The 23,902-nt window shown below is 42.2% G+C and overlaps 1 protein-coding gene across 3 annotated transcripts in view; it reads right to left on the reverse strand.

The window, feature by feature from the left end:
- babam2 (BRISC and BRCA1 A complex member 2) overlaps positions 1-23,902 on the reverse strand; it is a 306,145-nt gene that overhangs the window by 272,562 nt on the left and 9,681 nt on the right. For all 3 annotated transcript variants that reach the window (XM_068027726.1, XM_068027723.1, XM_068027724.1), the window contains exons 2-3: positions 22,960-23,149; positions 20,151-20,227 (exon numbers count right to left, since the gene is read on the reverse strand). In XM_068027726.1, the coding sequence (XP_067883827.1) occupies positions 20,151-20,227; positions 22,960-23,087 (205 nt within the window). In that variant the 5' untranslated portion in view covers positions 23,088-23,149. The remainder of the gene's footprint in view (positions 1-20,150; positions 20,228-22,959; positions 23,150-23,902) is intronic.

The raw sequence follows: 23,902 nt of genomic DNA on the forward strand, positions 1-23,902 counted from the left end.
GTAAATGGAAAAGTCCTGGGGAAAATTGATGTACAGAGAGATTTGGGTGTTCAGGTCCATTGTTCCCTGAAGGTGGCAACGCAGGTCAATAGAGTGGTCAAGAAGGCATACGGCATGCTTTCCTTCATCGGACGGGGTATTGAGTACAAGAGTTGGCAGGTCATATTACAGTTGTATAAGACTTTGGTTCGGCCACATTTGGAATACTGCGTGCAGTTCTGGTCGCCACATTACCAAAAGGATGTGGATGCTTTGGAGATGGTGCAGAGGAGGTTCACCAGGATGTTGCCTGGTATAGAGGGCGCTAGTTATGAAGAGAGGTTGAGTAGATTAGGATTATTTTCATTAGAAAGACAGAGGTTGAGGGGGGACCTGATTGAGGTGTACAAAATCATGAGAGGTATAGACAGGATGGATAGCAAGAAGCTTTTTCCCCAGAGTGGGGGATTCAATTACTTGGGGTCATGAGTTCAAAGTGAGAGGGGAAAGGTTTAGGGGGGATATGCGTGGAAAGTTCTTTACGCAGAGGGTGGTGGGTGCCTGGAACGGGTTGCCAGCAGAGGTGATAGACGCGGGCACGATAGTGTCTTTTAAGATGTATCTAGACAGATACATGAATGGGCACGAAGCAAAGAGATACAGACCCTTAGAAAATCGGCGACAGGTTTAGATAGAGGATCTGGATCGGCGCAGGCTTGGAGGGCCGAAGGGCCTGTTCCTGTGCTGTAATTTTCTTTGTTCTATCTGCCACTTCTCAGCCCAGCTCTGCATCCTGTCAATGTCCCGTTGCAACCTACAACAGCCTTCCACACTATCCACAACTCCAGCAACCTTCGTGTCATCGGCAAGCTTGCTAACCCAGCCTTCCACTTCCTCATCCAAGTCATTTATAAATATCACAAAGAGCAGAGGTCCCAGAACAGATCCTTGTGGAACACCACTGGTCACCGAGCTCCATGCTGAATGCTTTCCATCTACTACCACCCTCTGACTTCTATGGGCCAACCAATTTTGTATCCAGACAGCCAACTTTCCCTGTATCCCATGCCTCCTTACTTTCTGAATGAGCCTACCATGGGGAACCTTATCAAACGCCTTGCTAAAATCCATATGCACCACATCCACTGCTCTTCCTTCATCAATGTGTTTTGTCACATCTTCAAAGAATTCAACAAGGCTTGTGAGACATGACCTGCCACTCACAAAGCCATGCTGACTGCCTCTAATGTGTCTTCCCAGATGTGTCTGACACAAATTTTCAAATCCTGTCTGGACACAGGAGAGGTGCCAGAGGACTGGAGGACAGTGAAGGAGGTACCATTATTCAAGAAGGGGAGTAGGGATGAACGAGGTAATTACAGGCCGGTGAGTCTAACATCAGTGGTAGGAAAACAATTGGAAAAAATTCTGAGGGACACGATTAATCTCCACTTGCAGAGGCAGGGATTAATCAAAGATAGTCAGCATGGCTTTGTAAGGGGGAGATCATGTCTAACAAATTTGATGGAATTTTTCAAGGGGGTGACTAGGTGTGTAGATGAGGGTAAAGCAGTGATGTAGTCTACATGGACCTCAGTAAGACTTTTGATAAGGTCCCGCATGAGAGATTGGTCAGGAAGGTAAGAGCCCATGGGATCCAGGGCAATTTAGCAAATCGGATCCAAAACTGGCTTAGTGGCAGGAGGCAGAGGGTGATGGTCGAGGGTTGTTTTTGCGATTAGAAGCCTGTGACCAGTTGTGTACCGCAGGGATCAGTGCTTGGACCCTTGCTGTTTGTAGTGTACATTAACGATTTAGACATGAATATAGGAGGTATGATTACTAAGTTTGCAGATGACACGAAAATAGGTGGTGTCGTAAATAGTGAGGAGGAAAGCCTTGGATTACAGGATGATATAGATGGGCTGGTAAGATGGGCAGAGCAGTGGCAAATGGAATTTAATCCTGAAAAGTGTGAGGTGATGCACTTTGGGAGGGCTAACAAGGCAAGGGAATATTCAATGGATGGTAGGACCCTAGGAAGTAAAGAGGGTCAGAGGGACCTTGGTGTACTTGTCCATAGATCATTGAAGGCAGCAGCACAGGTAGATAAGGTGGTTAGGAAGGCATATGGGATACTTGCCTTTATTAGCCGAGGCACAGAATATAAGAGCAGAGGTGTTATGATGGAGCTGTATAAAATGCAAGTTCAGCCACAGCTGGAGTACTGTGTACAGCTCTGGGCACCACACTATAGAAAGGATGTGATTGCCCTGGAGAGTGTGCAGAGGAGATTCACCAGGATGCTGCCTGGGCTGGAGCATTTCAGCTATGAAGAGAGACTGGATCAGCTTGGCTTGTTTTCCTTGGAGCAGAGAAGGCTGAGGGGGGACCTGATTGAGGTCTACAAAATTATGAGGGGCATTGATAGGTTAGATGGGAATAAACTTTTTCCTTTAGTGGGGGTGTCAATAACCAGGGGGCATAAATTTAAGGCAAGAGGCAGGAGGTTTAGAGGGGATTTGAGGAAAAAAATGTTCACCCAAAGGGTGGTTGGAATCTGGAACACACTGCCTGAAGGGGTGGTGGATGCAGGAACCCTCATGGCATTTCAGAAATATTTAGTTGAGCATTTGAAACGCCATAGCATACAAGGCTATGGGCCAAGTGCTGGAAAAAGGGATTAGAATAGATGGGTGCTTGATGGCCGGCACGGACACGAGGTGCTGTCTAACTCAATGACTCAGTGTTCCCAAACCCCAGGATCTCTTACCAAATTCCAAACCCTCCATAGTGGAAAAAGCTCTACTTTATCTAAATGGTATGTGATTCAGTGACACCTAAACTCCATTGTCTAACAATTGTTACGACCTGGTGAGAAAGAGGTCTGGGGTTCCCTTTCAGCCTTCACCTGGTCTTACTGTAACAGGGTTTAATTTTAAACACACCATGTTTTAGCTCTCCCTTGGTGAATCCTCATTCACCGCTTTCCAATTATAAGGCAAAGAAACTAGCACAAACAGGCTATCATAGATTTAAAGAAGACAGGTGAAACGTTATTAAAATTAAACTCTAATTCAGTTAACGCCTACAGATACACGACGCGCCCACGCTCGCATGCATACGCAATACACACATGCAAGTAGAGACAGAAAAGAGCAGAAGAAAAATAAAGTGGAAAGGTTTGAGGCAATATCTGAAGAGTTGTTGTTACGGTTCTTCGAGGTCACTGTAGAGTCCTTGATGGTAGGTAGAACATGCTTTTTGTTGGGGCCCAGTATTCATCTTAAACTTTGTTTGCTGTAGGAGACTTTTCTCTCTTGGGGTTCATGTGACTTCAGTAGATTCAGAGGCTTGTCAGAAAGAGATGGGAGCAGACAGGAGAGAGATCTTCTCAGTCCAGGAGCAAACAGCTTTCTGCCCAAACTGTTTGCACAAATTCAAAAAACTCAGGTTGCCCAGCAGGTTAGTCATGTGACTAGCTGGTTTGACCATGTCCGTTTGTGTATTCAGCCATCTTAGTAGTCAACCTGGAATGCAAGCTCCCCCACCTTCAATATCTGGTGATCAAAAGTCCATTGTGGGTCGAATGCCAGGAAATGGCTTTGTCCTTCCAATCACTTCCTATTAATATGCAAATGTCCTTTCCAGCCACAGCTGATCTGTTCAACAAGCCATTGCATTCAAGGCTACGGACAAAGTGCTGGAAAATGGGGTTAGAATAGTTAGGTGCTTGATGGCCGGCACAGACACAATGGGCCGAAGGGCCAGTTTCTGTGCTGTATAACTCTATGACTCTAAGTCCTCTCTTAACTCCATTAACAGTTTAAAATCAATGTTCATGACAAAATCAATGTGCCCCGTTCTTGGCAGGTGGGGGGCCGAGCATGACACAATGGCCTAACCATCAGAAACCATTTATGAATTAAATGAAAGAGAAACTCTGGTCACATGACAGTGAACTAGGTTTCTGATAAGGAATTTTGATCAAGGTATATTCTGGGCAGAAAAAAAGAGAGAGAGAAACCCCTACGCCATCGAAGAGAAAGGACCCTGCTTAACACCACTAGCTTTAAGGCAAAGGCTGGAGTTGGCCTTGAACTTCCCACCTGAAAAAAATCATACCAGGGTTTCGTCACAGAACTTCGACAGGAATATAACACGATAAATTTACAACAGTTCATCTGTCCTCCTAAACGTACCAAGTTTTGTTCTTCAGTGAACAAGGAAATGATTACAGGCCTGCTATGTTTCAAATCTTCATCCTGGGGAAAAGCAAGTGCCACAGAGAACTCTTAAAATTCAGAAGACCTAAACGCATATTACCTTATAAACGTTATCTCTTCTTGAGTGTGTGCATATCTGTACAAGTGGATGTAGTTGCGTATATTTCGGATGTTGAATAATAAACATTTATCATTCTTTTAAAACTTATGCAAAACCTGTCATTTGTCTGTTCTTGGCAATTAAAGCACTTGGGGCTAAAACACTTTTTTAAAAAAGTGTCTTCGGTCGAGAGGTGGAGAAGGGGGAGTCATCCCTATCACCTCCCACCTATCCCTAACAAATAGATTCCAGCAGCAGAGGGGCTGAGGTAAGAGACGAAGTAGGCTACATAACAGAGATGGTAGCAGCTGGTCTTTGTGATGGAGGGAATATGCGGTAGTAACTTCATCTCAGGGCTGAAAAGGACACTGAGATTGCAGTCTGGTACAGCCTGAGACATTGGCTGAGAGGAGGGTGGCATGCCTAACTACAATGTGGCAATATCTTCAATCTTCTCAATTTTTAATACGGAAAGATTGTGGCTCATCAAAGTGGAATGTCAGAAAGGCATACTGATAAAGAGTCAGTGGAAGGCTCGAGAGGGTAGCTAATGTAACCCCACTATTTAAAAAGGGAGGTAGAGAGAAAACAAAGAATTATAGACCATTCAGCCTGACGTCGGTAGTGGGGAGAATTCTAGAGTCCATTATCAAAGATTTTATAGCAGAACACTTGGAGAATAATGGAAGAATCAGACAGAGTCAGCATGGATTTACGAAAGGGAAATCATGCTTGACAAATCTACTAGAATTCTTCGAGGATGTAACTAGTAGAGTTGATGAGGGGGAGCCAGTGGATGTGATTTATTTGGACTTTCAGAAGGCTTTCGATAAAGTCCCACATAAGAGATTAGTGTGTAAAATTCAAGCGCATGGGATTGGGGGTAGTGTATTGCAAAGGATAGAAAATTGGTTGGCAGACAGGAAACAAAGAGTAGGAATAAACAGGTCTTTTTCCGAATTACAGGCAGTGACTAGTGGGGCACTGCAGGGATCAGTGCTAGGACCCCAGCTATTCACAATATATATTAATGATTTAGATGAGGGAACCAAATGTTATATCTCCAAATTTGCAGATGACACAAAACTGGGTGGGAGATTGAGTTGTGAGGAGGATGCAGAGAGGGTTCAGGGTGATTTGGACAAGTTAAGTGAGTGGGAAAATGCATGGCAGATGCAGTATAATGTGGATAAATGTGAGGTTATCCATTTTGGTAGCAAGAACAGGAAGGCAGATTATCTGAATGACTATAAACCGAGAGAGGGGAATATGCAATGAGACCTGGGTGTTCTCGTACACCAATCGCTAAAGGTAAGCATGCAGGTGCAACAGGCGGTAAAAAAGGCAAATGGTATGTTGGCCTTCATAGCAAGACGATTCAAGTACAGAGCAGGAATGCCTTGCTGCAATTATACATGGCCTTGGTGAGGCCACACCATATTGTGTGCAGTTTTGGTCTCCTTATCTGAGGAAGCATGTTCTTGCTGTAGAGGGAGTGCAGCAAAGGTTTACCAGACTGATTCCTGGGATGGCGGGACTGATGTATGAGGAGAGATTGAGTCGGTTAGGATTATATTCGCTGGAGTTCAGAAGAGGGGGGGGATCTCATAGAAACCTCTAAAATTCCAACAGGACTTGACAGGGTAGATGCAGGAAGAATGATCGCGATGGTGGGGGAGTGCAGAACCAGGGGTCATAGTCTAAGGATATGGGGTAAACCTTTCAGGACTGAGATGAGGAGAAATTTCTTCACCCAGAGAGTGGTGAACCTGTGGAATTCGCTACCACAGGAAGCAGTTGAGGCCAAAATATTGTACGTTTTCAAGAAGGAGTTAGATATAGCTCTTGGGGCGAAAGGGATCAAAGGATATGGGGGGGAAAGCGGGAGCAGGTTACTGAGTTGTATGATCAGCCATGATCATAATGAAAGGGCCGAATGGCCTACTCCTGCTCCTATTTTCTATGTTTCTATGAAAGATGTGATGGAGAGGTAGAGGGTATCAACATCATACATGTCGATGCTGACCCTACGTCTACAGATGATAGTGCCAAGGGCTAATGGCAGTATGTTGATGAGGAATAGGACAGATCCTTGGGGGAATCCAGAGGAAAGGATCCAGAAGCAAGAAGAGTAGCCATTGTTGAAGATGCTCTAACCATGATCAGATAGATAAGAGTGGAACAGAGAAAACAGCCCTACTGAGCTGAACAATGCAGCAGAGATATTGGAGCAGGACTGTGTCAAAGAAGTTATGGAGGGTTAAAGTAGCACTGTTGCAATTCCAGATGGCGTTATTATGATTTGATTAGAGTCATTTCAATGCTGCGGTAGGGATGGAGTTGTGGGAAAAATGGGCACACATATATAACTGTATAATCTTATGTACTTTACATTTTGCTAAAATTATGAGTTTTAACAACTTCATACAATTTCAATACAACTCATTTCGAACAACCTTTTTATTAACAAAAGAAAACAAAACATACTGGGAACTGTAATATACATCCAAGGGTCAGACCAGGCTTCTGCATAATCAAATTACTACTTGGTAGGGCATCTCCATTAAATATTGTATAAAAGAGATCTAGAGCTGGAAGACTGTACTTATCAGCTCAGATACAATGAGCAGCACAGAGGCTAAAATGCACAGGTGAGTCAAAGATGGATCACGTGACCTGTGTACTACTTTGCTAGTACCACTATCCTGTTCATCCACTGTTCATTAATAATATGAATGTGATAGTCAAATTTATAGAAGGGTATTGGACCACTGAATCAGCAAATAACTAACAGACTACAGCATCTGGTCTTTTCCTGAAAGCAGCAACAAAACTCTATGTTAAAGGTCCAATTACTGAGCTTCTATTCCCATACGATTTTTCCTTTTATTGAATACATTCCCCAATTCCATCAAAGCTAACTTTAAATATTTATTCTCCACCATCACACTGGAGGGGAAAATGCTCTTTAAAACTAACATATTTTCCTCCATAGTTAACAACCTGCTTGCCTATCTGGAATCAATGTGTTCCACAATTTCACTAATGACAAAGGTTCACTAATGTCCTTTAAGGAAGGAAATCTGATGTCCTTACCTGGTCTGGCCTACATGTGACTCCAGACCCACAACAATGTGGTTAACTCTTTTTTTAAAAAATGCCCTCTGAAATGGCCTAGCAAGCCACTCAGTTCAAGGGCAATCAGGGATGGGCAATAAATGCTGGTCTTGCCAACGACGCCCACATTCCACAAACGAATAAAAAGTAATTTTCTTTTTGTTAAAAAATAAATTCACCCTTTCTGTCAGAAGAAACTTATGACAAAACATTCTATAACTGGATAGCTATGCTCAGTGTTTGAACTTCATTTTTTTTTCAACGTATGAATTTTTTAAGCCCCTCTTTAAATTTAGAATCCCTCATCACAGTCTTTGGATCTTCCTTGATGGCTACCACCTGTCCACAGTTGAGACAATGGACAGTTCTTCTACTCTTTGCCAGTGGTGCTTTGTTCCCGGTTATGCAGTAGAATAGGGTCCAAAATCATTTGCTCTCAAACTGTTGCCACCTGTTAGGGAATTTTGTTTTGACGAAGAAATATCTGGTGAGCTCCTAAAAATGTAATAAGGTCCTTGCTTCAGTTTCACACTTCACATAACTATTGAGAACAATAACTCACTGTGAAGAATCACACATGCCAATATGCATCCACTTTTTAACTGCTCTATTGTACAAATGAAGGTAATCATCTTTTGTCAGTTGATAACAAAGTTGAATTGATGTAGCTCAGTTCATCAAATTCTTTGTGGCAAAGAATGATGGGTAAGCAGTGGTTGGTTTCAATGGACAATTTTGCCCCTTTTTATATAATACTCCCAAAAATGCAAACCAACTGGTTCTGTGAATACAAAGCCAGATGAACAGGATGGCCTCAGACTTTATTTCTAGTCTGTAAAAAGTTACCTAATCTGATCTCCGTCAGGACAGTAAATGAAGTACTAAACTTTGTTCCAACATCAATGGACGAGCAGGAAGGAAACGCAGTGAGGGCTCCAGTTCCTCAATTCTGGGTAGGATCAGAGATTGCAGTCAGCTTATGCCATTCTGTGCATCCCTGAGCAGCACTTTCAGAGTACCCGAGAGTAAGCAATTTTCTTGCCCATATTGTTAGAGATTATGAAAAGGAAGAGAAGGAAAAGAAAATAAAGGAATTAAAATACTCTTTCCAGCAGATGCTGCCTGACCTGCTGAGTATTTCCAGCAATTTCTGTTTTCAGATTTCCAACATCTGCAGTATTTTACTTTTGTGAAAATAGAGCGTCATGGATTGAGAATTGGTTAACAGAGAGAAAAGAGAGAGTAGGAATAAATGGGTCATTCTCAGGATAGCAAGCGTTACTAGTGGGGTACCGCAACTATCAGTGCTGGGGCCACAGCTGTTCATAATCTACATAAATGATTTGGATGTGGAGACCAAATGTAACATTTCCAAATTTGCTGATGACACAAAACTAGGTGGGAATGGAAGTTGTGAGGAGGATGAACATGGCAGATGGAATATAGTGTGAATAAGTGTGAAGTTATCCAAACTTTGGTAGAAAAGACAAACAGAAAGACAGAGTATTTCTTAAATGGAGAGAGGCTGGGAAGTATTGATGCCCAAAGGGACCTGGTGTCCTTGTTTATGAGTCACTAAAAACTTGCATGCAGGTGCAGCAAGCAATTGAAGGCAAATGGTATGTTGGCCTTCATCGCAAGGGGTTTTGAGTACAGGGGTAAAGAAGTCCTGTTGCAACTGTATAGAGCCTTGGTGAGACTGCACCTGGAGTACTGTGTACAGTTTTGGTCTCCTCATCGAAGGAAGGATATACTTTCCATAGAAGGAGTGCAGCGGAGATTCACCAAACTAAACCCTGGGATGGCGGGACTGTCTTATGAGGAAAGATTGAGGAAACTGGGTCTGTATTCTCTAGAGTTTTGAAGAATAAGAGGTGATCTCATTGAAACTTACAAAATTCTTACAGGGCATGACAGGGTGGATGTAGATAGGATGTTTCCCCTGGCTGGTGAATCTAGAACCAGGGGACATAGTCTCAGAATAAGGGGTAGGCCATTTAAAACTGAGATGAGGAGGAATTTCTTCCCTCAGAGGGTGGTGAATCTTTGGAATTCTCTACCCCAGAGGGCTGTGGAAGCTCAATCATTGAGCATATTATTCAGCATATGGTTTTTTTTTGGGAGGGGGGGTGGGGGGGAATCTGTAGTGTGTCTTTAAGACAGCAAAGGATCAGTACTGCTTTAAGGCAGCCTCAGAAGTTACAAAGTGAAAGTGCATCTTGGTTGCCCTCGATACAGCCGTACAGAGAGGGAGAACAAGCCAACCTCAGAAGTTACCAAGGAAAGTGCACCTTGGTTATCCTGGACACAGCCATTCGGAGACCAAGGACAGGATATACAATGTTGCCGTTTAATTTTGAAACTAGTTGAAAAACTGGCTTTTGCAGAGACAGTTGAGACATAGACACAGACTGTCTGAAGGAAACAAGAGAGCTCTTCCTCTGTCTGTTTAAGCCCTATTTATTATACTCTCAGAATTTTTGAAAAGTCAAGCCAGATTCATTTCTTAAAAGAAAATAACCAATTAATGTAACTACTGAACTGTAATTGCTGAATTCATCCCAGGAGAAGAACAGCATCACTTCAACTGCTGAACTAGATTACTGACTGTCCTACTGTTGAAGAATCTTTTTTTTCCCCCATCGGACAGCTGCGAGGACTTCAAGCCACCTTGGACCGTTCAACATTGGAAGATTCCATTTCGGCAGGAACGTAAATCTGCAAGGACTTTGTTACTTTTTTTTTTAAAGTGTTGTTTATATCTTAATAGTGTTTTAAGAACTTAGTTTTCTCTAATAAACAGTTAATTTGTTGATCTCAAGATACCTGCTTTTGTTCACCTTATTTGGGGGTTAATAGATGGTTCAATTCAGCTATGGTTTTCTTTAATTTGAAAAGTTTAAAGTGATATGTTAGGCGATCTGTGGAGGGACGGGACTGATTTGACAGTGCATTTCTCCCACCGCAATCAGAATCATATATTTTGATTGGTGGCTTTGTCTTGAGCGGTCGGTCGTAACAATATTCAAGACAGAAATCAATAGATATCTGGATACTAATGACATCAAGGGATATGGGGATAGTGTGGGAAAGTGGCGTTAAGGTTGTGATCAGCCGTGATCTAACTGAATGGCAGAAAGGACTTAACAGGCTGAATGGCCTAATCCTGCTTCTATATTCCTATGTTCCTAGTGTTTCACTAAATACAAACACTACTTGCTATTTTATGGACACTAGGCAAAAAGCCTATGAATAGAAATAAATAGTTATTGGCAGATGGCTATGCTCACATGAGCTTATTTTATAAATCTATCAGCTTTCCTATTTGCATGTTTATTGTCCAACTGCCAACCCAACTTCACCTATGCTCAAAACTTACAAAAACACTGTATTCATAAATTTTCTTGAGCCAATCAATTTAGTGGAAAATATATTAGAATATCAAAGTTCAGGTTCAGATCAGAAACTGCATGATTATGCATGGTCAAAAAAAATTTACAGCTTAGATAGTTTTTAATTTATCATAACCTCCCAAATGAGGAAATATTGGATCCTTACAGTAAATATAGTGCTAAGATATGAAGGAGAAATTTATTTACACAAAAGAGTTATAAGGCTATAAAATTGACTTACAGGGTTAGTGGTTGTTACAGAAACTATATTAACAGACAAGATTGGATTGAATAGGTGAATGAAAACAAATGGGTTGAAGGTAAATAGGAACAGAGTGAGTAAATATGATTTGAACTATTTGCTTGCATGAAGGGTAAATTCCGACATTTACTGAGTTGGCCTGAATGGCCTTTTGTGCGATAACCTATGTATTTTTATGAATGCAAAATGGTTCTGATTTCAATACATTCAACTAGGGGTGGAGATAGTGGAAGGGCTTGCCATAATCTTCCAATCTTCCCTAGATACGGGAGAAGTGCCAAAGGATTGGAGTGTGGCAAATGTGGCACCCTTATTCAAGAACAATGTAAGGACAGTCCTAGCAACTACAGGCCAATTAGTTTAATATCAGTGGTGGGTAAGGTTTTAGAAAGAATAATCAGGGAAAAAATTATCAGGGAAAAATATGAACAGGCACTTGGAGGGGTTTGAGTTAATTAAGGATAGCCAGCATTAATTTGTAAAAGGCAGATCATAATCTAATTGAATTTTTTGATGAAGTAACAGAGAAGGTTGATGAAGGCAATGCAGTTAATGTTGTCTATATGGATTTTAAGAAAGCATTTGATAAAGTACCACATAAAAGGCTGGTTAATAAAATTGAGGCTCATGGAATAGGAGGGTCAGTATCCAATTGGATATAAAAATGGCTCAAGGACAGAAAGCAGCGAGTCATGCTAAATGGTTGCTTTTCAAACGCGAGGATGGTAGAGATCAGCGTTCCCCAAGGGTCAGTGCTAGGACCACTGCTTTTTTTGCCATAATAAATGAGTTGGATTTTGGAATACAGAGTAGAATTTCAAAATTTGCCGACGACACCAAACGTGGAGGTGTGGCAAATAGTGAGGATGATACAAACTGCCTGCAACAGGACATAGATAGGCCAGCAGAATGGGCAGAGAAATGGCAGATGGAATTTAATAGTGTGAGGTGATGCCTTTTGGCAGAAGGGATAGGGTGAGGCAATATATACTTAATGGCACAGTTCTAAGAGTGTGCAGGAACAGAGGGACCTGGGGGTGCATGTGCATTGATCTTTGAAAGTGGCAGGACATACTGAGAGGGTGGTTAGCAAAGCATATGGGATCTAGGGCTTCATAAATAGAGGCATAGAGTACAAAAGCTGAACCCTTATAAAGCTCTGGTTAGGCCCCAACTGGAGTATTGTGTTCAGTTCTGGTCACCACACTTTAGGACGATGCAAGGGTCCTCGAGAGGGTGCAGTGGAAATTTACCAGAATGGTTCCAGGGATGGGGGATTCTAGTTACAAGGTTGAAAAGCTGGGGCTGCGCGCCCTGGAGCCAAGGAGATTGAAAGGCTATTTGTACAAGATTATGGCAAGCTTAGATAAGTTAAACAGGAAAAACTGTTCCCATTAACTGATGGTACAAGGGTTAGGGGACACAGATTGAAAGTTTTAGGCAAGAGATGCAGAAAGGACTTTTTAATGCAGTGAATGGTAATGACCTGGAACTCGCTGTCCACGTGGGTGGCCGAAGCAGAGACAATCAATGATTTCAAAAGGAAACTGGATGGGCACTTGAAGGAAATAAACTCTTAGGGCTATAGCCATCGAGCGGGGAGTGGGATTAACTGGATTGATCCGTGGAAAGCAGGCATGCACTTGATGGGCTGAATGGCCTCCTTCTATGCCTCTAGCTATTGTAAAAGTAAATCAGAACGACTATTATTAGTTCTTATAAAATTATGTTCCAACAGAGCTGACAAAAGGAACTGCATCAATATGTGGCAAGTACTGTAATCTAAAAAGATTGTCCAAGCCAATTAACAAAGCATCTGCCTTTTAGAAAAAAACGTTTCTATGCAGTATAAATAGAACCCACAGGTGTTTTATTTTAAAGAGCTAGAGACCACAATTAATGTTTGAATTCTTTCTGAATAATTTGTGCTTGAACATTAATTTTAACTGAGGCAGAGTATTAACTGACCCCACCTCTTCTTAAAATTACCATATTTGACATTTTGAAATTAAGGTTGTAAGTAGCTCAACTAACTACAGTACAAGTGGGTTAGCTGACCTTTTCTTTAATAATCAGAAGTGAAAGAGCAATTTCACAGGATTCTGACCTCATGCATCACATGGTTAAAGTACCTCGTTTCAGAAAGAGATTAGTAAGCCCTCTTCCTGTATATACATGGATATTGCAAATAAATTGCAAAGTCTCAAAGGTCCATAAGATAAGAACATTCTTCTGTATAAAAATGCATATGCCAAGCATCTTTATAAAGCACTTAGAAAAATTTTGCAGTATTAAAGCAAAGTTCAAAGCATCTTGAGCAAGTAAAAAGTCTAATTAAGGTTTTGTGATCTTCATTTCTCAATTTTTGGTATTTATAGAAGCATCAGCATAATTTACTCAATTCTCTAAAAATAACTTCTGTGATCCAACATTAAATACAGTTTATCTTTCATTTCTAATGTCAGAAGTCTTCAGGCAGCACAGCATATTACTGCACAACATGTTGCACCATGGATCGGTAGGACAGGTTTGAACTCAATGTTGCCAGTGGAAGCTAACATCGGCTAAGATAATAGAAAGGTGTCAGAGTTGGAGTTCAAAAGCCTAACTGCTACAGGACAGAAGGCAGAGAGAAGTGATGAACGGATGTTTTTCTAACTGGAGTGAAGTATGCAGTAAGGTCGCACCCTACTCAAGAGTTCACTATTGGGATCATTGCTTTTCTTGATTTACATAAATCACCTGGACGTGGATATAGGGAGTACAAGTTCATAGGTCGCAAATGATATAACACTTGCAAAACAGAAAGTAGTGAGCAGGATAGTAGTAAACTTCAGAAGGCCTAGAGAGACTAGTGAAATGAGCAGACACATGGCAGATGCAATTGAATGCAGATAAGTGTGAACCCTTATAAAGCTCTGGTATTTTGGGAGGAACAACATGGAAAGGAGATATAATCTAAATAGTACTATCTTGAGGGCTAGGGTGAAAGAATAAAGGGACCTGGGGGTGCATAATCATTAACCTTTGAAGGTGGCAGGGCAAATTGATAAGGTTAAGAAAGTATATGGGATATTTGGCTTTGTAAATAGGGGCATTGTATTAAATGCTAAACATTTAGCCTCAGCTGGAATATGGTCTACGATTCTGGTACCAGATTTCAGGAAGAATGCCAAGGCCTTAAAGAGGAAACAGAAAATTTACCAGGATGAGGGTCTTCATTTACGTGGCATCATTGGAGAAACCGAGATTGTTCTCTTAGAGCAAAGAAGGTTAAGGGAAAACCAAATAGAGGTATTCTAAATTATGTAGCTTTTTGAAAAAGCAAGCAGGAAGAAACTGTTTCCTCTGGCAAGTGGGTTATAGATTTAAAATCAATGACAGAATCATTAAAAAATTCCATAGAACTTGACAGAACGGAAGGAGGTCATTCAGCCCATCGTGACCGTCCCAGCCAACAAGGAGCCATCCAGCCTAATCCTACTTTCCAGCTCTTGGTCTGTAACTTTGTCGGTTCAAGTGCACATCCATATACTTTTTAAATGTCCTTTCACTATTGATCTTTCAGTACTCCTTGTGCTTCCCCGCCCCCTCCCACCCCATGCAGCTGAGCCATGGACTTGGCTCTGGCTGCACTCCCCAGATGAATCATCATTCTCATCAGTATTCAGAACTGAATACTAGTTAGAGAGTGGAATGCACTCAGGGTTCTGCTGTACTACCTTTCTATTTCTTCTTGACTGTCCGCTGGTCATCCATTCCCTCTCTCCCTGCATATTCTTAAGCTGTACAGTGACCACATCTATAAACGTGCTATCCACGAAGCTCTCAACCTCACAGATGCGCCACAGTGACACCAGCTACTGCTCAAGTTCCGAAACCCAGAGCTCAAGTTGCTACAATTGATGACACCTCCTGCACATAGGGTATCCAGGACACGGGAAGTGTCCTCGAATTCCCACATAGCTCAGGATGTGCACTCCAAAGGTTGAAGCAGTCCTGCCATTTCTCTACCTATTAAATTATAAACCATGCTACTACTAATAAGCCCTGCTACTACTAAAAAAGACGCCGAGTTGAGAAAAAAAAGGAAAAAAATACACACCAACCAATTACCTGCTTCTCACTGACGTCATTTTCTTCAGAACGCTGTCGGCCGGCTCTGAACCCACAGACTAACTGCTTCCTCACAGGCTCGCCACTTTTAAACTCTCGCCACTGTCGCTGCTCCCTCACACTCTCGCCACTCTAAAGCCACTTCGCTTCAGATCCCATGGGCTTTTACTTTCCTGATCAGTCTGCCATGTGGGACTTTGTCGAAAACCTTGCTAAAATCTATATAGATGACATCAAATACACTAGGCTCATCAACCCTCCTTGTTACCTCCTCAAAAAATTGAATCATGTTAGTCAAACAAGACCTTCCCTTAACAAATCCATGTTGACTATCTTTGATTAATCAGTGTCTTTCTAAATAAAGATTTATCCTGTCCCTCAGAATTTTCTCCAATGATTTTCCCATACTGAGGTTAGGCTGACTGGCCTGTAATTAATTGATTTACCCCTTTCCCCCTTTTAGAACAATGGTACAATGTTAGCTATCCTCCAGTCATTTGGCAGCACACCTATAGCCAGAGAGGATTGCAAAATGATGGTCAGAGACTCGGCTATTTCTTCTCTTGCTTCCCTTAACAGCTGTGGATACATTAGATCCAGGAATGGGGATTTATCCACTTTCAAAGTTGTTAAACTCCTTACTTTCGCTGTATGTTAATTTCATCTAATATTTCACAGTCCTCCTCCCTGATTGCAATGTTTGTTCCTCTCTTTTGTGAAAACAGACACAAGTACTTATGAAGAACATCCTCCACACACAGATTAATCTTATGGTCCTTAATGCCTTACTCTTCCTTAGTTATCCTCATGCTCTTTTACAAAAAAAATCTTTGTGTTTTCTTAGATTTTACTTGCCAATATTTCTTAGTCCCACCCTTTTTCTTTAAGGGAACATACTTGCTCTGAAGCCTCATTATCTCTTCCCTGAATGCCTCCCATTGATCTCCCACTGATTTACCTTCAAGTAGCTGTTTCCAGTCCACTGTATCACATCTTAGCTCAGTAAAATTAGCTTTTCCACAATTAAGAACTTTTATTCCCAGTCTATCTCTGTCCTTTTCCATAACTACCCTAAGTCGAACTGAATTATGATCACTTCCACCAAAGTGCTCCCCAACAGATGCCCTTTCCACCCTGCCCAGCTTCATTCCTTAAAACTAAAAAGGAAGACTTGCAGTTATATAGCGCCTTTCACAATTACTGGACGTCTCAAAGTGCTTTACAGTAAATGAAATATTTTTTGAAGTGTAGTCACTGTTGTAGTGCAGGAAATGCAGAAACCAATTTGCATACAGCAAACACCTACAAACAGAAATGTGATAATGACCAGATAATCTGTTTTTATGATGTTGACTGAGGAATAAACATTGGCCAGGACACCTAGTGCCATGGGATCTGACATCCACCTGAGCAAGCAGATGGGGTCTCAGTTTAATGTCTGATCTGAAAGACGGAACCTCCAACAGCTCCTTCAGTACTGCACTGGAGTGGCGGCCTTGATTTTTGTGCGAAAGCCCTGGACTTGAACCCAGAACCTTGTGACTCAGAGGCAAGAATGGTACCAACTGAGCCACAGCTGACACTGTTAAACTAAGTCCAGAACTGCACCTTCTCTTGTTTGAATTGTTACGTACTAAATAAAATAGTTCTCTTGAATGCATTTTAAGAATTCTACTCCCTCTGCCTTTCACACCGATTCCATCCCAATTAATATTCGGGTAGTTAAAATGCCCCATTGTTACTGCCCTATTGTTTATGCACTTCTCAGAGATTTGCCTACGTATTTGCTCATCTATCTCCCTCTGACTGTTTGGGGTCTCCCAAACACTCCCAGTAGCGTGATTGTCCCTTTTTTATTCTTCAGTTCAACCCACATGGTCTCATTTGATGATCCTTTACCATATCATCCTTCCTCACTGCTATAATTGATTTTTTAATCAATATTGTGCCCCCCCTTTCTTATCCCCCTCTCTGCCTCGTCTGAAAACTCTGTAACCAGGAATGCTGAGCTGCCATTCCTGCCCTTGTTTCAGCCACGTCTCAGTAATATCTACAATATCATGCTCCCATCTGTCAATCTATTCTCTCAGCTCATCTGCCTCACTCCCTAGATTTCTTGCATTGAAGTATATACCATTTAGCACTGCCAAACTCCCTTGTTGTCGATTTTCTAGCTTTTGTTTCCTTTGCCTTCCAAACATACTTAGTAATTTTCTGCCTCCCATTTCCAACTATTCTCCTTTTTGAATCTACGCTCAGGTTCCCATACCCTTGCTAAGCTAGTTTAAAACCCTCCCAACATCACTAGCAAAAACCCATGTGAGGATACTGGTCCCTGGCCGGTTGAGGTGCAACCCATCGGTTTTCCAAAATAATTGGCAAAAGGAGTAAAGGGAAAACAAGGAGATTTTTTTTTCCCCACACAGAGTGCTATTAAAATCCAGAATGCACGATCTGAAAGAGTGGTGGAAACAGATTCCATATGAATTTTGAAAAGTCGACAGGAATGCACCTGAAGAGGACTAATTTGCAGGGTTATGGGGAAAAGGTTGGGGTGCAGGACTAAATTGGACAGCTCTTTCAAACAGCTGGAACAGACACAACAGGCCAAATGGCTGCTTGTGCTGTAATTCTATCTACCTCCACTGCCAAAACCCTTAGCCATGCTTTTATTAACATTTGACTCAACTTCTTTAATGTACTCCTTGATAGTTTTCCCAAGCTCTTGCTTTCATAAACTTTAACTTGTCCAAACTCTGCTTTCCACACCAAGATCCACTCACTCTGCCCTTGCCAAATTCCACTGGCTGCCTATCACCTAACAAATTGAATTCAAAATTGCTATACTCATCTACAATTCCCTCCATTATCATGGTATCCGACCTCCACAACCTCTTCCAGCTTTATATCCTTTATATTATATAATATATATATGTGTGTGTGTGCCTTTTATTCTCTGACTCTTGCCTCCTATGCATCCTTTGTTTTCTCCACTTCATCAGTGGCAGAGCATTCAGCTATTCTGAACTAACTCTCTGGAACTCCCTCTTTAAACCCTCTGCTTTGCCACCTCTCTTCCCACCTTTAACAGCCTCTTAAACCCATGTGTTTAATTATTCTTTCAATCAGTTTTCACAGCTCTTCCACTGCTGCTCAACATTTTTTTTCCTATGTAAACCACCTTGGTATGTTTTCTATAAGAATTCAAATTGTTCCCCAAAAAGAGATGATTGCACAATGTTCAGCACCATTCGTGACTCCTCAGATACTGAACCAGTCCATGTAGAAATGCAGCAAGACTTGGACAACATCCAGGCTTGGGCTGATAAGTGGCAAGTAACATTCGCGCCACACAAGTGCCAGGCAATGACCATCTCCAACAAGAGAGAATCGAAACATCTCCCCTTGATATTCAATGGCATTACCATCGCTAAATCCCCCACTATCAACATCCTAGGGGCTACCATTGACCAGAAGCTGAACTGGAGTAGCCATATAAATACTGTGGCTACAAGAGCAGGTCAAAGGCTAGGAATCCTGCGGTGAGTAACTCACCTCCTGACTCCCCAATGCCTGTCCATCATCTACAAGGCACAAGTCAGGAGTGTGATGGAATACTCTCCACTTGCCTGGATGGGTGCAGCTCCAACAACACTCAAGAAGCTCGACACCATCCAGGACAAAGCAGCCCGCTTGATTGGCACCCCATCTACAAACATTCACTCCCTCCACCACCGACGCACAGTGGCAGCAGTGTGTACCATCTACAAGATGCACTGCAGCAATGCACCAAGGCTCCTTAGACAGCACCTTCCAAACCCATGACCTCTACCAACTAGAAGGACAAGGGCAGCAAATACATGGGAACACCACCACCTACAAGTTCCCCTCCAAGTCACACACCATCCTGACTTGGAACTATATCGCCGTACCTTCACTGTCGCTGGGTCAAAATCCTGGAACTCCCTTCCTAACAGCCCTGTGGGCATACCTACTCCAAACGGACTGCAGCGGTCCAAGACGGCAGCTCACCGCCACATTCTCAAGGGAAATTAGGGATGGGCAATAAATGCTGGCCTGGCCAGTGACGCCCACATCCCATGAATGAATTTTTTTTTAAATGAATAAAATAAACTTATGGACAAGGTTTTTAGGGCTTCTCACAAATTTCCTAGTTGTAGTTATAGAACATACGAGCACAAGAACAATTCATCTGCCTTCCTGTCTCCCAGTCAAAAAAGGAATACATAGCACAGACAGCATTAAAAAACAGAATTTGAAAGTAATTCGAACAAAAAGAATGAAAAAAGCCAATAGTAGCAAAATACCTAGTGGGTCATTACAGCCCATCAACTAACTGCAACTACACTTGGAACTTATAAAGGGAAAAAAAGCCCACACACTGGCTCCTCCCAACAACCAACTAAATAAGGCAACCGCGACCACAGATTTCTCCATGAATGTAGCCAATAAGCACTATTACTGGCATTTGGCTTTGATTTTTTGACCCAATGTTATCATTAATTATTTGAGCCATATTATCATTTAAGTCAAACACTGACTGCAATTTTGAAGACTTATCTCTTGAAAAGAAATGCCAATGTGCTCTGTTCCAAAATTCTGTGACATAGTACAATTACACATCATAAATCAGCCGCTTTGATTATGACTAGACTGAAGGAAGGAAATGCAATTCCCCTTCCCCCCACCGGTGGTACAAAGAAAAATGTTGTCAAGTACATTTTGCAAACATCAGTACCACATGGTTCAGAACATTCAGTGAAGCAATGTGTTTGCAAATATGCTTTTGATAGTGTTTAAAAACAATAGCAATTACTAATTCCACTAAGTTCCTACAGTATGTTCTCCAAAGCTTTTATGCCGAAATTATTTACTTTTGATCCTGTCACTATTGAATCATGTCATTAAATGACCTCTGAATATAAAATAATGCTCACATTTTAGTGTCTCTCCAGCATACGGAATATGCAGCTTAAACCGGTCACAACATGGTCCAGGTGTTAGTGATGTGCACCTGAAAGGAGGAACCAAAGAGCAATTTTAGCAAAAAAAATAATGGCTGCTAACACTCATACCATTAACAGCCATTTGGAAAATTGCCGGAATTGCAAAAGCAAAACAGGTATATCTCCAAAGCCCAAGTCTTTTATATTAGTGTGGGAAATCAAATGGAAAACTATAAACTTTCAATACCATGCTAATCATGCTGAGGTAGAATAGTGTTGCTTTGAATTTTTGTTCTGCTTCTTTCACATTGAAAAAAAATTGTAATTGCACGTCTCAGAAACAACTCATAGCATTTCATATACAATGAATCATTTTGAAAAACCCTGATGAATAAAAAAAAGCAAAACACAGGACCCATTTGGCACACAGCAAGATGCTACCAACAGCAATGAGACGAATAACCACTTAATTTGTTTTTGTCGCATTGGTTGAGGGCAGAATATTGACTAGTATATCAAAAGAACACCCTGCTGTTCTTGGTATTATGATGGTTTAACACTTGGTTATTAGTTCGGGTATAGTCACTTGCAAAGTACTGCAGAGTTTGTCTATGCATAGGGATATTTTATCACCAACATAAGCTGTTTGTTTCAGCGACCATCAGGTTAGCTTATACTCTGCAAATGCAAAGAATTTATCATGCACCAAGATTGTATGTAAATAAATTCAACATGTATTGCACTTGCAAGTGTTGCACATCTGACCATGCTGTGGCATCCTTTCCAACCAATAATCATTTAAACATACAAAACCAATTTTTTCTTTATACAAGGTATCAGTAGCTAATGCTACAATGCAAAGAATGTACAATAATTGGAAAATATAGATAGAAATAGCGTACTGGGAATAGCAATACACAGTTGTGTAAATGTTCACTACTTTGCAACTTTCTACCCTAAAACTGAAAATAAGAGTTACATCCAAACTGACTATACTGTACCCATTATTAAAAGAAGTGCACGTAAAGCAGGGTGAGCACATTCTTGTTAATTCATTTGTGGGTTGTGGGTGTTGCTGGCTAAGCCAGCATTTGTGGCCCATCCCTAATTGGCATTGAGAAGGTGGTGGTGAGCTGCCTTCTTGAACTGGGAAAAACGGGTGGCTGTTGGTCGGCACAGACTTGGTGGGCCGAAGGGCATGTTTCAGTGCTGTATCTCTAAATAAATAAATAAACTGCTGCAGTACTTGGGGTGCAGGTACACCATCAGTGCTGTTAGGAAGGGAGTTCAGGATTTTGATCCAGTGACAGTGAAGGAACTGCGATATAGTTCCAAGTCAGGATGGTATATGACCTGGAGGGGAACTTGCAGGTGGTTGTGTTCCCATGCATCTGCTGCCCTTGTCCTTCTCGGTGGTAGAGGTCACGGGTTTGGAAGGTGCTGTCGAGGGAGACTTGGTGCGTTGCTGCAGTGCATCTTGTAGATTAAAGCATGGCTACCCGACCCAAACCCGACGACATGGGTCGGGTCGTGCAGGGTCGGACACACTATCACCACCTCTGGTACGTGGCTCCAATTTTAATGTACTTTTTAAACAACCTTTCAAGTCCAGTGATGGTTTTTGTTGCTTATCTACACAAGTTTAAAAAGCGAAAAACTGAAGCTAGGTTAACTGAACATTCCAGTGGTTGGGTCGGGTCAGGCGTGGGAAAAAATGAAAGGACTCTGGCCGGGTCAGGCTCTGGTCAGATGTGGTTCTGTCGGGCTCGGGTCAGGTTTCATTTGCAGACCCGAGCCGGCCTTTATTGTAGATGGTACACACTGCTGCCACTGTGCGTCAGTGATGGAGTGAGTGAATGTTAAAGGTGGAAGATGGGGTGCCAATCAAGCAGGCTTTGTCCCGGATGGTGTCGAGCTTCTTGAGTGTTGTTGGAGCTGCACCCAATAAGGCAAGTGGAAAGTATTCCAACACACTCCTGACTTGTGCCGTGTAGATGGTGGATAGGCATTGGGGAGTCAGGAGGCAAGTTACTCGCCACAGAATTCAAAGCCTCTGACCTGCTCTTGTAGCCACAGCATTTATGTGGCTGGTCCAGTTCAGTTCCTGGTCAATGGTGACCTCCCCGCTCCCCCATCAGGATGTTGATAGTGGGGGATTCAGCAATGGTATTGCCATTGAACATCAAGGGGATATGGTTAGATTCTCTTTTTGAGATGGTCATTGCCTGGCACTTGTGTGGGGTGAATGTTACTTGCCACTTCTCAGCTCAAGCCTGGATGTTGTCCAGGTCTTGCTGCATATGGACTTGGGCTGCTTCAGTATCTGAGGAATCGTGAATGTGCTGAACATTGTGTAGTCACCAGCGAACATCCCCACTTGACTTTATGATGGTGAGGAGGTCATTGATGAAGCAGTTGAAGGCGGTTGGGCCTAGGACACGACCCTGAGGAACTCTGGCAGTGATGTCCTGACTGAGATGATTGACCTCCAACAAAGAGAACCATCTTCCTTTGTGTTAGGTAAGAGAGTTTCCCCCCGATTCCCATTGCTAGTCAGACTTGTCCATTGCGGGACTTCGGTAAAAATTGTAGCTAACTTTGGGCCGGGGCTACATAAATGAAATGTAAACAAGTACTTAAAATAATTCAATAGTTAAAAGGATGTATACCCACACCCGCGCGCACACAGACAACCAGACCCATCTTAGCTACAGCAAATTATTGCACTGGGAGCAGAGAAAACATGAACATCACAGAATAATAGGATGAATTAAATTTGGAGCACTCAATCAGCACTTACCCTGATTTAAGGTCAGTTATTTTGAGATTGTTTGTAGCATCTAAGCCAATTTTTCCATTTCTGACAACATTGGAGATAAAGGGACGAAGTGCAGGAGAAATTCTGTTTAAGGCAACTTCTGGTGACATTTCAACTCAATTACCTCCACAGTAGCACTGTCAAAGACCAACGAACAGGACAGCTTGACGTGCTAAATATTCAATGAAGAAAAACAGTTAACATTTGGGGCAAAATAAAAGCATACAGTAGAGAAAAAGATAGCCTGTAAACAAAACAATACATTATCAGGTGGCAGGACTATATCTCCAACACAGAAGTCCTTGAAGCGGCCAACACCCCCAGCTTATACACACTACTGAGTCAGCGGCGCTTGAGATGGCTTGGCCATGTGAGCCGCATGGAAGATGGCAGGATCCCCAAAGACACATTGTACAGCGAGCTCGCCACTGGTATCAGACCCACCGGCCGTCCATGTCTCCGTTATAAAGACGTCTGCAAACGCGACATGAAATCGTGTGACATTGATCACAAGTCGTGGGAGTCAGTTGCCAGCATTCGCCAGAGCTGGCGGGCAGCCATAAAGACAGGGCTAAATTGTGGCGAGTCGAAGAGACTTAGTAGTTGGCAGGAAAAAAGACAGAGGCGCAAGGGGAGAGCCAACTGTGCAACAGCCCCAACAAACAAATTTCTCTGCAGCACCTGTGGAAGAGCCTGTCACTCCAGAATTGGCCTTTATAGCCACTCCAGGCGCTGCTTCACAAACCACTGACCACCTCCAGGCGCGTATCCATTGTCTCTCGAGATAAGGAGGCCCAAAAGAAAAAGAAAGAAAGAACATTATATAGATGCATATCTATATTAGAAGTAGGATAAATATTTAAAACAATCATTCTTGGGATATGAGTATTGCTGGCAAGGTTAGCGTTTACTGCCCATCCATAAT

This window comes from Heterodontus francisci, chromosome 3, assembly GCF_036365525.1.
Source record: "Heterodontus francisci isolate sHetFra1 chromosome 3, sHetFra1.hap1, whole genome shotgun sequence".
Lineage (NCBI taxonomy): Eukaryota > Metazoa > Chordata > Chondrichthyes > Heterodontiformes > Heterodontidae > Heterodontus > Heterodontus francisci.